General features: G+C 48.6%; 1 protein-coding gene across 1 annotated transcript; it reads left to right on the top strand.

The window, feature by feature from the left end:
• Window positions 1-9,136: 9,136 nt before the first annotated feature.
• Window positions 9,137-15,049, top strand: LOC148161575 (epididymal-specific lipocalin-10-like). The gene is made up of 7 exons (XM_088020732.1): window positions 9,137-9,176; window positions 10,096-10,206; window positions 12,050-12,117; window positions 12,771-12,910; window positions 13,267-13,337; window positions 13,631-13,738; window positions 14,886-15,049. Exons 1-7 carry the CDS (start codon window positions 9,137-9,139, stop codon window positions 15,047-15,049), a joined length of 702 nt encoding a protein of 233 aa, XP_087876858.1.
• The last annotated feature ends 841 nt before the right edge of the window (window positions 15,050-15,890 follow it).

Raw genomic sequence — 15,890 nt, 5'->3', positions numbered from 1 at the left:
TACCGTCCACACTGTCTACATTCACAGGGCAGTTGGTACTCTCTTCACTTTCTGTCCTGTCACTGTATCATTACAATATGGGGTTTGATGGGGCACCTGGGTGGCTCAGTCGGTTAAGCGTCTGACTCCTCCTGATTTTGGCTCAGGTCATGATCTCAGGGTGGTGGGATGGAGCCCCGTGTCGTGCTCCATGCTCAGTGGGGAGTCTGCTTGAGGTTCCTCTCTCTCTCTCCCTCTGCCCCTCCCCCTACTCGCTCTCTCAAATAAATAAATCAATCTTTAAAAAGAATATGAGGATTGATTTGTTCATTTGGTTGTTTTAAAAGTTAAAGTCTGGCAGAGGATCATAGGGGAAGGGAGGGAAAAATGAAACAAGACGAAACCAGAGAGGGAGACAAACCGTAAGAGACTCTTAACCTCAGGAAACAAACGGAGCGTTGCTGGAGTGGTGGGGGGTGGGAGTGATGGGGTGGCTGGGTGATGGACATTGGGGAGGGAGGTATGTGCTATGGTGAGCGCTGTGAATTGTGCAAGACTGTTGAATCACAGACCTATACCTCTGAAACAAATAATACATTATATGTTAATTAAAAAAAAGAAAGAAAGAAAGAAAAGTTATACTGATCACATTGAAAAAAAAAAAGTTAAAGTCTGGGATCTCAAAACTTACCCAGCCTGCTGCCTCTGGATGTGTGTGTGTGTGTGTGTGTGTGTGTGCACGTGTGTGTTTTGAAGATCCCAGGGAACTGGGATGCTACAATTTATCTTCATAACCAGTTCTAATGCCCAAGCTCCCGAGTCAGCAGCCTTTATCAATACAAGTGAGGAGGCTCAGTTCCTCTCAGGCTGCACACTCAGTTCTTCTTACAGTGATGTCTGTCTTGCTTAGCTCCTGGCCTACTCCTGGGAGTGGGATTTAACCTGTTATTTGAATAATATTTATAAGAAAAAGCATGCAAATAAACATGTAGCATTAAATGAAGAATTATTTGTGAAAGCCACTCAATCATTTCCTGTAGTCAGGTCACTGAAAAGGAACCATACACTATTCATTTTCTGAAAGATTTGTTTCAGAAGCATTAGAAATCCAAGTGGGAATAAATCAGATTAATTTTCAAAATTAGCAGGGATAAGCTTTATTCTGAAATCATGAATGTTCTCTTTTAATTAAATTCAAATCCATTCATTTGATTAATTTGTTAATTGTCTTGTTTGAATCTTCTGTATTCATATTCGAAGTTTACTTATCAGTTACTGAGAAACTTGTGTGAGTCTCAACATCTTTGAGGATGTGTCTACTGTTTTAAATTATGTCAGTTTTGCTTTATATATTTTAGAGTATGTTATTAGATGATGCGAGTGTAGGGTTACTAACTCACTGTTGGATTGATCTTTATCTGATAATATTTCTTCTATGTGGGCTCATAATGTCTATCTTCAATAAAATGATACCAGCTTTCTTTATTTTTATTTCTTTATTTTAATTCCAGTTAGTTGACATGCGGCGTTATATCAGCTTCAGGTTTCCATACGTCACCCTGTGCTTAACACAAGTGCCCTCCTTCATCCCCTTCACCTGTGTCCCTCCCCCACCCACCTCCCTCTGGTGAGCGTCAGTCTGTCCTCTGTTATTAAGACTTGTTTCTGGTTTTGTCTCTCTCTTTTGCTCTCTCTCTCTCTCCCAGCTGTCTTTGATTAGTATTTGCATGGTATATAATTTTCATCCTTTTACTTTGTTTTATTTAAAAAAAAAAACTTTTCTGGGGGCGCCTGGGTGGCTCGGTTGGTTAAGCATCTCCTTTCAGCTCATGTCATGATCCCAGGGTTCTGGGATCAAGTCCCACATCAGGAGCCTGCTTCTCCCTCTACCCGTGCCCTTCTCCCCTGCTCATGCTCTCTCACTCCCCCCTCTCTCTCAGTAAATAAAATCTTAAAAAAAAAAAACCTTTTCTTTTGAAATAATTATAGCTTTACAGGAAATTGCAAACTTAGTATAGAGGGGTCCTGCTTATCCTTCACCCAGTTCCCCCCAGTGGTTGCATCTTTCTTTTTTTTTTTTTTTAAAGATTTTATCCATTTATTTGAGAGTGAAAGAGTGAGCCTGAGGTGGGGAGGGGCAGAGGGAGAGGGAGAAGCAGTGCTGAGAGGGAATTTCATAGCAGTCAGTGCCGACTCAAGATCTCAAATTAATAATCCAAGTTCCTCGCTCAGGAAACTAGAAGAAGAAGAGCAGAATTAAACCAATTCATGCAGAAGAAAGGAAATAAATATCAGAGCAGATCAGTGAAACAGAGAATAGGAAGACAAGATAGTAAATCAGTGAAAGCAAAAGTATTCACCAATCTCAGGGATGACAGAGGGGACATTACCGCTGGTCCCGAGCCATTGAAAGGGTCATTGCGGAATACGCCACTGACAGCTGTACCCCAGCTTAGATGAGATGGACCGATTCTTCCCAAACCACAGACTATCCAAACTCGGTCAGAATTAAACAGATCGTATGAATGGTTCTACAAACAGTAAGGAAATGGAGTTAGCAATTTAAAATCTCCAGGAAGGAAATATCTAGGTCCAGATGTTTTCAATGAAGAATTCCTTGAGACTTTTAAAGAAGACTAGTGTCATTTTTACAGAGTAGTTTCCAGAATATAGTTGAGGATGGAACACTGCCCAGGCTCGTGTTAGGAGTCCAGTTACTATCCTCCTGTCAGCACAAGAGAAAGACAGCACAACAAGAGAAAACAAATATCCCTTGTGAATAGAGACACAAAAAAAATTCTTTAAGAAAATAATTGCCTGTTGATATCCACAATATATATAGAAAATTCGACATCATGATGATGTGGGGGTTATTCCAGGTACTTAAGGCCCATTCCGACATTCTAAAATCACCCAGTGTAATCCACTCTATGAACAGGTTAAAAGAAAATTATAGGATCATATCAACATGTGACTACATCCAACACCCATTCATGATAAAAACTATCCACAGTTTGGATTAGATGGTAATTACCTTAATTATATTTAAAGGGCATCTGTAAAAACATAGAGCCAACATCATACTTAACAGTGAAATTCTGAATGCCTCTCCTTTCAGACTGGGAGTAAGTCAAGGATGTTTGTTCTTAACCACTGTTATTTAACTGACATTTCTAGCTACATAGAATAAGGCAAGTAAAGGAAAATAAAGGAATTCAGATTGGAAAGGAAGAAACAAAAATGTCCCCATTTGCAGACGACATGATTGTGTATATAGACAATCCCAAGGAACTGATGAAAAACCTGGAACTAATGATAATGAATAGGTTCAGCGAAGTGGCCAATTATAAGATCACCACTCAAATACCAATCCCATTTCCAACATGTGGAAACTGAAATTAAAAATGAAGTACTCTTATAGGCAGTACTAATGAAAACAAAATCTTAGGTATGCTGAAAATAACTGTGTTCATGAAAGTAATCAAAGACACTATAAAATGCCAGTTTTCCTAAAATTGAATATAGGTTTAATACAGTTCCCATTAAAATCTCAGCGAGGTTTTTTTTTTTTTTAAGAGATTTTATTTATTTATTTGACAGAGAGAGAGACAGCGAGAGAGGGAACACAAGCAGGGGGAGTGGGAGAGGGAGAAGCAGGCTCCCCATGGAGCAGGGAGCCTGACGCGGGGCTCGATCCCAGGACCCTGAGAGCAAGACCTGAGCCGAAGGCAGATGCTTAACAACTGAGCCACCCAGGTGCCCCGAAGTTTTGTTTTTTGCTTTTACTTTTTTAGACACAATAAGCTTATTCTAAAACTAATTTGTCAAGGCTAAAATGGCAAAAACGGCCTTCATAAGGAGAATAGAGTGAGAAGGGTCACTTCCTGATGTTAAGGCATACTACCTAGCTTTATTTACCAACACAGTGTGTAAGAAGAAATAAAGATCAGTGGAATGGTGTGGAGAACCCAGAAATAGACACTCCCAAAGGCTCAAGTGATTTTTTTAAGAAAAAAATTCCATTATGATAACATTAAAAAGAATAAAATAATTATAAATAAAATAATTGTTAAGAACGAGCAACAAAAGTGCAACACTTGTACTTTGAAAACTCCAAAGCAGTGTCAAAATATACTAAAGGAGACCTAAGTAAATGGAAAGACATCCTAGATATCATGGATTAGAAGTATTAATATTGTTAAAATGGCAGTACTCCCCAAATTGATCTACATATTCTGTGCTATCCCTCTCAACATCCCAGGTGACTTTTTTGCAGAAATTGACAGGCTGATTTTAAAATTATACGGAAACACAAGGGACCCAGAATAGTGAAAAACGGTTTTGAAAAAGATGAATAAAATTTTAGTATTCACACTTTTCCATTTCAAAACTTTATTCAACGTTAGAATAATCTAGACAGCATAGAACTCGCAAAAATTCAGAATTGAAAGTTCAGAAACAAAGCCTCAAATTTGTGGTTAATTGCTTTTCAACATGGGTGCCTAGAAAACTCCATGGGGTAGAGGGGTATATTTAGGTGAGTGCTCTTTTTTTTTTTTTTTGGACCCGGTACTGTTGGTGAGATTCTCCCATTTTGTTGTGGGTAGCCGTAATTCATTCATTTTGTCGTTACATAGTATGTCTTTTATCCATTCTACTGTTGCTGGATATTTGGGTAGCTTATTAGTCTTGCCTATTAGAAATGATAATTCCATGTCATACTTGACTCAGTTGGCACACGTTGCTAGTGTTTATATACCTAAAGAGTGGAATTGTTGGGTTTTGGATTGTGCGATGTTCCACTTCAGTAGATACTGCAAATGCTTTTGCAAGGTAATGTATCCAATTATACTGTAATGAGCGTGTGGAAGAGTTCCTGTTGCTTCACATGTTTGCTGACACTTGGCATTGTCAGCCTTTTTAACTTAGCATTTCCAATATTTATGTAGTAGTTGTGGTTTTCACATGCATTTTCTGGAAAAATAAGTTGGACACCTTTTCATAGGATTTGGGGAATCTTTCTTATTTGGGAAGAGCCTGTTAAAATCCCTTGCCATTTTTCTTCTAAGTTATCCCTTCTTTTCTTAACTGTTTATGGGCCATTGTGTATTCTGGCTGGGAGTTTCTTATTAGTTATATGTTGCAATTATTTTTTCCTCCCTGGTGTGCTTTGTTGAAGAGATGTTCCTAATTTTGATTAAGTCCACTTTATTAATCTTTTCATTTGGAGTTAGTTGGGGATTTTGGTTTTGTTTTTTAAATTTTTGTTTGTGGAGAAGGAGGAATCTTGTTAGGGTTGGTGGGGAAGAAATTACTCTCTGCCAAAAAGTTGTGAAAATATCTGTAATATCTTTTAGGGCTTTATAGTTTTGACTTTGACATTTAGAAGCAGAAATCATTTGGAATATATTCTTATGTTTTGATTGATACAGAGCTTTAGTATTTATTAGCTCCTGTCATCTCCTATAGATACCTAATAAATTAGTTTCTCAGTACTGTTTATTGAGAAGACCACAGTGTCCTCGTTGGTCTGCAGGAGCGCCTTTCTCATTAATCTAGTGTCCATTCTTATCTGGGCCTCCCTTCTGGAGTCTCTGTGTTCCCATTGGTATAATTATCTATCTTAGAGGAATACCATCTTGTCTTCATTGCTCTACTTTAATATTTTACTTTTGTTACACTGTGGAATCCACCTTCCACGTTTCTCACATTTGTCTTGTTCATTCTTGGCCTTGGCATTTCCCTCTAAATATTAGGAATACCTTGTCAATTCCTCTCAAAAAACATGTTACGATTTTGATTGGGTTTGTGTTAAATACATATTACCAGTTGATGGGCACATGACCTCTTTAGATTCTGATTTTGGAGAATGATGTATTCTGTGTGTTTAGGTTTTATTTAACTTTTTTCAATAATGTTTGATAGTTTTCGTTTAGAGAACTTGCCTTTTGTTAGTTATAGTCTCACCTTAGTTTTTCTTATTGCTGAAATGGGCGTATTTAAAAAATACTTTCTTGCTTGTCATTACTTCTATTTCTATACTTGTTTTCTAGGTCATTAATTTCTGTGTTTATATTTGCTTACATCCTTGTACTTTCTTTGGGGTTCATTGGCTCCCCCTGCCCCTGCTTTCAAATGGACATTTAGCTCGTATTTTTAGCTTCCTTTATATATTGTATGCATTGAATTGTGAATATTTTCCTCTTAACATTTTCTTTTGGCTCTGGCAGAATGGTTTCACACACGTTGCTGCGTTGAGTTTTTATTATCATTCAGTTAAAAATATTTTCTAATTTCCGTTGTGATTTCTTTTTTGACCTAAGAGTTCTTTAGATCTTAATAATTGACCTTTCTTTATTCATGTTAGAAAAAGGTAGCTTTATCCCACAACATATCGTTTTCACCTTTAACGACTTATATTTGTTTTTATTGCTTGCTTACTGACAGGTAATCCATTTCTTTTTCATGTGTGGGTAAATCTTTACTTAGGTCTCCAAAAATATAAGTACTTCATGAAATTGTGTTCTTATTATATATTTTTCCTTTAGTTTGATACAGCTTTTCCAATTGACAAAATTATTAGTAATGATTAAATAAATGCACGAATAGCAAATACTTGTCTAAATTTATATGCTGTAAGTCCCTTTGAGTTTTTGTCCTTTTCTGCTTTATAAAAGAATATCTCTCAAATTTATAGGGTTGACTTTTTTGTCTGCTCAGTTGTCCATTTATTCATTTATTCAACATTCAGTAAGTGTTTTATTTATGATGTGTTTTGTTTTGTGTTAGGCTTTGGAAGAATCCTATTCTCACTCTCGAGGGTTAGTCTACTAGGGAGGACATAATTTATTATAGGGCAAAAACTGCTATATTGTATGTATGAGTTCAGTTAAAGAGGCCACAGAAAAGGCAATATTTAACATTTTTCAGAAATGGAGACGTTTTCAAGTCATCATAAATGCTGTTTTCATGGTTTGTTAACGGGAAAGAATCGTTAAAAAGTCCAACTAAAGGGCGCCTGGGTGGCTCAGTTGGTTAAGCAACTGCCTTCGGCTCAGGTCATGATCCTGGAGTCCCAGGATCGAGTCCCGCATCAGGCTCCCTGCTCGGCAGGGAGTCTGCTTCTCCCTCTGACCCTCTTCCCTCTCATGCTCTCTCTCATGCTCTCTCTCTCAAATAAATAAATAAAATCTTTAAAAAAAAAGTCCAACTAAAAAATGAATTTAAATATAAATTATACAAATTGTTAAAACAAATTATTAATGTTAATTGCTTCAGTATAAATTTTAATTATAACTTTTTTTAGTTGTTTTTACTAGCTATTTCTACTTTGTAATAGAATGGTATTACTTTATAAACTTGCATATAGATAATTAGTGTTTTATATTACTCTCTGCAGAATCAAAGAATTCCATTGGACATGGTATTTCTTAGGAGTTCAGAAAAGCAGGTATTTATATTTGTATTTAAATTGCTGATCATTTAGTATTTTAGCAGTTTAATTTTCATTTTGAAAGGTAAAAGTTAAATTTATTCTTATAAAAAGTTTTCTTCGAATGATAATACATTGAATTCATTAATTCTAAATCACATTTAACTGTTGATATTTAAAATGAAAATCTTTATATGTTTGTTTTAAAAAATATAATCCTATCAATAATCCTATCACAACCTTTATATCAAATGAGTGCTTTTGTTCAAAGCTATATTGATAGCGAAGTAATTAAATGATGTTGCTTGAAATTTGATTGCTATTCTGTATTTGCAGTTTTATTAATTCAGCAAACGTTTATTTACCACCTACTATGTGCCAGGCACTACTTGTCTCTTGGGATACAAAGGGGGCTAAGATGGGTGGGGGAACAGAAGAGGAAGCAGACAGTTTGTGTAGGTGAGTTGAAGTGGGCTTCGCAGGATACATGATATTTATATGACCTGAGCTCTCACCAGTGAGGAGAAGGTGGAAAAGGGGAAATGAGACGGAAGCCTCATGTGGTCAAGGAGAAGACCTGTGTGTTGGAAGTCAGGAAACTCAAAATCTAGTCTGCTTTGGCCAATTTTTAATTATATGACCTAGACACATGGTCACCCATTTTCTTAATGTCTAAAATGATGAGAGGTTTATCAGCTAATACCCAAGTTCCTTCTGCCTTGCATTTCTGACTGTGAAATAAATAGTATTTTTTTCTCTTTAAATTTTTTTATTGTTCTGTTAATCACCATACATTACATCATTAGTTTTTGGTGTAGTGTTCCATGATTCATTGTTTGTGCATAACACCCAGTGCTCCACGCAGAATGTGCCCTCCTTAATACCCATCACCAGGTTGACCCATCCACCCACCGCCCTCCCCTCTAGAACCCTCAGTTTGTTTTTCAGAGTCCATCGTCTCTCATGGTTCGTCTCCCCCTCCAGTTCGCCCCCTTCATTCTTTCCCTCCTGCTATCTCCTTCTTTTTTTTTTTTTCTTAACATATATTGCATTATTTGTTTCAGAAGTACAGGTCTGTGATTCAACAGTCTTGCACAATTCACAGCGCTCACCATAGCACATACCCTCCCCAATGTCCATCACCCAGCCACCCCATCCCTCCCACCCCAACCCTCTCCAGCAACCCTCAGTTTGTTTCCTGAGATTAAGAATTCCTCATATCAGTGAGGTCATATGATACATGTCTTTCTCTGATTGACTTATTTCGCTCAGCATAACACCCTCCAGTTCCATCCACGTCATTGCAGATGGCAAGATCTCATTCCTTTTGATGGCTGCATAATATTCCATTGTATATATGAACCACATCTTCTTTATCCATTCATCTGTCGATGGACATCTTGGCTCTTTCCACAGTTTGGGTATTGTGGACATTGCTGCTATAAACGTTGGGGTGCACGTACCCCTTCGGATACCTACATTTGTATCTTTGTGATAAATACCCAGTAGTGCAATTGCTGGATCATATGGTAGCTCTATTTTCAACTGTTTGAGGAACCTCCATACTGTTTTCCAGAGTGGTTGCACCAGCTTGCATTCCCACCAACAGTGGCAGGAGGGCGTCACTGCGCACAGTGCTGCATGTAAGCCCCCCCCAGCAGCCAGCAGGGTTACCGATTAGACCGCCCGACAGCACCCACCACACTCGGTGCTGCACACGGCAAAATGCACACTGTCCTCAGCGGGACACGGAACATCCTGCAAGGTGCAAAAAGTGCTCGGTCACAAAACGAGGAGCGAAGCATTGAAGAGAATCGCTCTCACACGAAGCACGCGCTCCCACCACAGGGAGCGAGGTGAGAAGGGCAGCGACGAGGCACTTCGGGAGCCCCACAACCACGTGCGGACGAAGCAGCAGGCCTCTCAATAACCGGCGGGGCCGAGACGTGTCTGCTGAGCTGCATGGAAAGGAGAGTACCACAGGCCAACATTCATGGGACGGAGCCAAAGTCCTGTTTCGAGGGAAACTTAGACGGTAAATGCCTGGATAGGAATAGAAAAAATCTCAAGTCGGTGCTTAAATTTTGACCCTAAGAACGTACAATACCAAGAAAAGGACAAAAGCGTGAAACCGAACGCGAGTCCTTTGGGAAGAGCACCACAAGTGCATAAAACAGTAGCTGACTGACCAAACTCAGAAGGTGCGGTGGGGCAGAGAGAGGGAAGGGGAGAGACACAAAGACTCTAAAATCAGGAACGGAAGAGGAGGGCTGACACCAGAATAATTCAGAAACTGAAAGCATTTTAAGGGAACACTAGTAACAACTGCTTGCCGACAGTTGAGAGAGCTTAGATGAGACGCACGCATCCTTGAAAGACACACACTGAAAAATTTTCTTTTTTTTTTTTAATGTTAAAAAGATTTTATTATCAGAGGTTGGAAGACAGAGGGCTCACCCTGGCGTGCCCCGCGGTGACCCTGGGCCTCCGTCTGGGGTGGTGCCCCCGAGGGGACATGATCGGTGGAGGGTTCCCCCCCCGGCATGAGTTGGGACAGGCACTCGCCGGGCATCTGTCCCTGAGGCCCTCTGTGCGCTGGCTCTGGGGTCAATGGGACAATGCTTTCCGGGAGGGCCTCTCGTGAGGTCTGATGCTCCGCCCTGAGGGGTGCACGTATTTCCTAGGCCTAGGAGTGTTGGACTACCAGGGGCTGGGCACCAACTTCAGGGACTACACCATTGTGTTCACCCAGCTAGAGTTCAAGGACGAGGCGTTCAACACCGTGGAGCTGTACAGTAAGTGGTGGGCACCACGGGCCGGCCCCACGAACTCCCTGCCACGGGCGGCCACACTGGGCAACCTCCCGCTGACTGTGCTGAGCCCCGGGCCTCCAGGGTCCCAGACAGCATCCCTGCCCTTCGGCCCCCTGCAGGAGGGGTGGCTGGGGCAAGGGGCACACGTGGTGAGGGCTCCCCTCCCGCCCCACAGGCCGGACAGAGCTGGCCAGCCAGGAGGCCCTGCGCCTCTTTGCTAGGTGGAGCCAGTCCTGGGCTTCCTGTCTCAGCAGCAGGCCACATTGAGGCCGGACCGTGAGTGTCACCCGATGCCCACGGGCCCCTGGCTGACTTCTGTGGGTCTTGGGGTCCCTCCGAGCCTCAGGGAGTCAGGCAGGGTGGGGGTGGGGAGCTCTACACGGAGTCTCCTGCTCCTGCCCAAAGCCAGGCCTGCAGGGCCGGCCCCGTCTCGGGCGAGGCCGTGGGCAGAGCGGGGTGGCCGCGGTGTGTCCTGGGTGCCCACCCTCACAAGTCCTCTTACCCCCCAGTCACCTGTGCGCACAAGGCTTTCCAGGTCAGCTGTCCTCCTGAGCATCACCCCAGATCCGACACCCCAGAGCTCTGCCCCGAGAAGGCCCGGGGACCGGGACGGGGCTGACACCCCTCCAGGTGAATCTGGGGTCGTGCAACGCTCTGCTTGGGTTTCAGTGGATGCATCGACCTCCCGGTGGGACTGTGCCCGCCGAGTCCTGTGAGGCTCGCCAGGCGCTGGCCTCCTTGCTCAGCTGCCTGGGAGCTTGGTGTGGGGCGGGCTGCTCTCAGGACTCACGGCAGTTCCAAATAAAACGATCCCACAAGGCCCTACAGATGCCTCTCACCTGTGTGCCGAGGGCGGACGGCAATGTCAGACGGGGCGCTGCCCTCTCGGGGCTCCGGTCGGTGCAGGGGGAGGAGGTGGGCGTGGGGCTCACCGAGGGCTGGGCCATACAGCCCAGAACCAGCTCTGGGTGGGGGGCACGTGGACGTGGGTCTCGGCTCCTGAGTGGGGGCTGGGCTGGGGTCAGCTGCTCCTCAAGGAGAGGTCACCTCAGTCCCTGGGCTGGAGGCAGGACTGTCTGTCTGAGTTAGAGCAGACCCTCGGGGGTCTGGACAGGTGCGGGCTGACGCAGTGGGCGTGGGTGCCCACCAGGGTGCGCGGCTGGAGTGCCACAGTGTCCAGAGCACAAGAGTGTGGCTTTCCCAGGCCTGGGGCTTTGGGGCCAGGGCAGGGGGCAGAATTCCAGAGGGACCGAGCCTGTGGCTCCTCCTGTGGTCTGGTGGGGCCGTGCCTGACGTCGTGGCGGAAGCTGGGCTGGGGGCTGCCCATCACTCACGGAGGGGGGCGGTGCGTGCAGGCTAGGGGTGGGCATGCTCACACACATCCAGCAGCCCTGTCCGTCAGCACCTGCTCGGGACGGAGAGCCCTGCTGTCACGCTGGTGCCGTCTGTGCCCCATCGTCACCGTGGTCCTGCTTCTCACGTGCAAATATCTCTATGAAGTGACTCACAGGGAAGCCTCCCGGCTGCTTGCCTCTCTTCCGCGGGGCCTAGGATGGGAGGCCCAGGGGTCTCACAGGGGAACACGATGGCCTTCAAATTCAGGCAGCACCCGCCAGGCCGAGCCCCTAGGCCGCCCGCCTGTGTCCCAAAGCCCCTCCCCCCCCACATTGACCCACCCCAGGCTGGCTCAAGGCTCTGGGTTGGCTGGACGCCCACGGCAGGGTCAGGGGGGTGGGGAGACTTAAACTCAGTGCCCCGGTGGCCGAGGAAGGAGGGTGATAATGGGACCAGGGAGGCTGACGTGTGTGCTGGTCTTGGTGCTTAGGCCTGCTACGGGGTGCCGGCCGCAGGAACAGCTTACCCAGTGAGTCCCACAACCTCAACTGGAACAAGGTGAGCCACACACCTGCGTTCCCCAAGGCTGACAGCCAGGCCGACCGGGGCCAGGCATGCAGTGTGTGTGGTGGCTGGAAGATCACTCCCTGAAAATCTCCAAAGGGCCATCCTGGAACAGGGGGCAGTGCCGCGAGGGCGGAAGGAGTTTCAGGCCCTGGCCTCTCTCTGAGGAGCTGGTGGCCACGCAAGAGGAGGGAGGGCCGAGGGCCACAGGCAGGTGCTGCCTCAGGGCCCCGGGGATGCTAGGTGGGCAGAGGCCGAACGAGCAGAGCGTGTTCCAGAACAACCAGATGGCTGGCAGGTGGAAGGTTCTAGTGGAGGTGGCCGTGGGAACTGACTCCCCAGGAATGTGGGTTTGTTGCAGGAAGTCAGAGCGATGGGGCCGAGGGCCGAGCTGGAAGGAAGGGGGAGGCCTTTCACGGGAAGGGAATTCCAGCACATGGTAAGCACAGCCCAGCCCTCGGGGCCCCAGCACACCCGGCACCTGCCCGCCAAGGCCCAGAGGGGCAGCCGGGTCCCTGTGCAGGGGCTGCGCCGACCTGTGGGTGCTGGACCGGCCCGAGCCTCAGGCCAATGTCAGTGTCCGGTGGGGTCCTGAGGGCCCGGCTGGGAGCCTGGCACGGGCAGCTACGCCATGATGCTCTCCACAGTTTTCAGGGTTCTGGTACATTCTGGCTGTCACCTCTGAGGGCCAGAGATTCTTGCCAGGCAGAGACAGGAGGAAGATGGGGGCATCGATGTTGGAGGTCCACAAAGCGGGCCAGTTGAAGGTGGTCCTTGCCTTCAGCCAGTGAGTGGACCGGGGAGGGGGCCCATCACATTCTTCACAGAGCCCTGACCACAAACAGCCCAGACATCTCCCTGTCAAGAGGGGAAAGGGAGCCGGGGGCGGGGGGAGCCAGACCCATGATCACCTGCACATCTGACAGACCATCTCTGCGGCCCTGAAACCCTTCCTGCCCCTAAAAATTAAGGCCTGATTTTGGGAGAGGCCACCACGTACACGGGAGCACTCGGCAGAGAGTGGGTGTTCCGAGGGTTTCCCTTAAGCTGTGGCACTGACCCTGCACCAAACTGGAAAATTCCAGGAAACCAGAGCCAACAAAGGGCTCCCGCCTTGCCGCCACCACCCCCCCCCCCCCCCAGGGCACAGGGGTGTCAGTCACACACATTAATTCTGCGGAAAGATAGGAAAAAGGCGATGTTCAGGAATACTTGTGCGTATGAAGGCCCGGGCCTGGAGAGAAAGACCTGGGGGTGGGCGTTTCCCCGGCTTCACGGCCACAGGCCCGGGAGAGGCCGCTCTTCTGTCCCAGGGCTGGGTGGATGGGAGGGACAGCGGCCCACGGGGCGGGCAGGCAGGCCACGGTCCCAGAGCCCACGAGCATGCAAGTGCCCGCAGCCTAGGCCTGGAAGGTGGTTGGGTGTGTGGGAGGGACTCCTGACCCTTCCCTGTTGCCCCTGCTGTGCAGGCCTGATCGGGCGGCCCCACGCTTCTCTTCCGGTCCAGGGAAGGGGGTCGAGGGCTTCCACGTGCTGTCCACCGACTACAGCTACGGCGTGGTCTACGTGCGCCTGGGCCGGGCTGGCCGGACCTCTAAGACCCTGTTGCTCCTCAGTGAGTCCAGTGGAAAAATCTGAGGAGGGGGCGTGCGGGCTGCGGGTCAGGTGGGGGAAGGAGGGGCGACAAGCTCGGAGGGCAAGGTATGGAAGCACCTGCCTCAGCTCGGGCTCCCTGACAGAGCGCCACAGACCGCACCGCACGGGCGCCCGCGATGGACATTGATTCTCACGGCTCAGCGCGCCGACCTGGCGAATTCCGGGGAGGTCCCCAGTCCTGGTTTGCAGATGGCCGCCTCGTCACTATGTCAAGTGTCGGGGAGAGGGCTCCGGTGTCTTCCTCTTCTTATACGGGCACTGACCCCATCATGAGCACCCAGCTAACCCCACACACCTCCCAAGACCCCAGGACGTCACACCATCCCTCTGGGGCTCTGATGGATGAATTTAGGGGGACACGAACACACATCCGTTCCTGTCACGGCCCTTGTGCTGCGGGCTGGCAGGAAGTGGGAGGTAGGAGGTCAGGGCTGGGACACACACAGCAAACGGGTGGCCAGGTGGGCGGGCGGAGCGCGGCGCCCGGACGGGGGGACCGGGTGGGCGGGTCTCTGGTGCGGCTGCCACGGGGCTGAGTGCGGGCGGCCAGTGCACGGGCGGAGCCCAGAGGGCAACAGGCCCGGAGTGGGACTGACCCTCTGCATGGAGGCAGGGGACCCCCTGGGCTGAGGGCAGGATCAGGGCAGCAGGGGGAGGTGGTGAAGGGAGGGTGGGCGGGGAGCTGCTGTCCAGGGAGGGGTGGGGGGAAGTGGGCACAAACCCACTTCGGGGCACCGAGGCCTGCAGGACAGCCATCGGAGAGGTCGGAGGGGTCCCGTGGAGTCTCCGTGGAGGAGGGCGTGGCCAGGAGCGCAGCGGGAGGGGCATCAGGCTCCGGCCCATGGGTCCTGTGAGCAGAGGGGCCTCCCCAAGTGGCCCTGTGTGGTGCCCGCCTTGGGGCTGCACTGGGGACACCCCCCTACCTCGGAGCACAGAGGGGACAGAGGCACACTCCCAATCACCCGCCTGCTGCCCCCTCCCTTGGCAGCACACTGGCTTCTCTGTCCTGCCAGCTCGGAGGGCGCTGCGGTGGCCACGGGCTCGGGGACAGCCCCAGAGGGCCAGAGCTGGGGACTCTGACCTTGTGACTCTGCTTTCAACTGCAGGCAGACAGAGCAGGTCCAGCTTCCCGAGCATGAAAAAATTCGTAGACATACGTGAGATATTGGAGCTCGCAAACGGTGTGACTGTTCTCCCAAAGATGGTAACAGACGGCCACGGCCCCACCCGTGCAGGCCAACAGCACGCCCGGCCCCCATCCATCCCGTAGAGCTCAGTGCTTCTCTCCCTCCTGCAGCCTCGTGTGCCCACACCATCCTGCCCTGAGAGCCCGCGTCCACCCACCTGTCCCCTCGCGGCTCCACCCGCGGTCCCCCTTGACCCCGGGAACATCGCTCAAGACTGCAGGTCTGCACAGCCAATGGCCTATTGGGACGCGTTGGAATACCCCAGGCCACTGATGGGGTGAAGTCCGGGGCCATGGCCGTAGCCCAAGCGGGATCCTTTATGATCTTGGAGAGATGGGGATAGGAAGGCGGTAGGAGGGCAGGTGTTGGCCAGGCAGGAGGATGCCCGACCGGACCTATTCTGCCCACGCCCTCCAGATTACGTGGGGGAAAGAGTCTGCCACACTTCTCTGCTGGGAAGTAGACCACGGCTCTTGGACCAATGTCGTCCTTCTGTATGCGTCCCACAGCGCGTCTGCCACCAGTCCCCGTGGGCCCTGACGTCCTACACTTCCTCAGGAAGTCTTCCACTTATTCGCCCAACATTTCCAAGCACCCGTGACATGCCAGGCACGTGCTAGCTGCCGGAGAGAGGCAAACTGGCAAATTCAGTTTCAGAGATCTGATGCCAGGACAGGCTCGCACCAGCGCAGCCGCCCTTCACACGACCGCAGACTCGGGAAAGTGTCTGGAGAGAGTGCAAAACAACGGCAGGTCTGACTCACGCCGGGTGGAGCAGGAGGGGTCAGGGAGGGCTTCTCGGAGGAAGGGACATTCAGAAGAGAGCTGAGGCACAGAGGTAGTTAGGGAAGTTGGGTGGGCTTCCACGGAAGAGGAGACCACTTGTGAAAAACCCCAGAGTGGTGGAAGTGGAGGGAAGGGTGG

This window comes from Eumetopias jubatus, unplaced genomic scaffold, assembly GCF_037043125.1.
Source record: "Eumetopias jubatus isolate StellerSeaLion01/CBP00866 unplaced genomic scaffold, mEumJub1_p1.0 scaffold_129, whole genome shotgun sequence".
Lineage (NCBI taxonomy): Eukaryota > Metazoa > Chordata > Mammalia > Carnivora > Otariidae > Eumetopias > Eumetopias jubatus.
The sequence above is the reverse complement of the archived record's forward strand: the minus strand, read 5'-3'. Positions and strand labels throughout refer to the sequence as shown.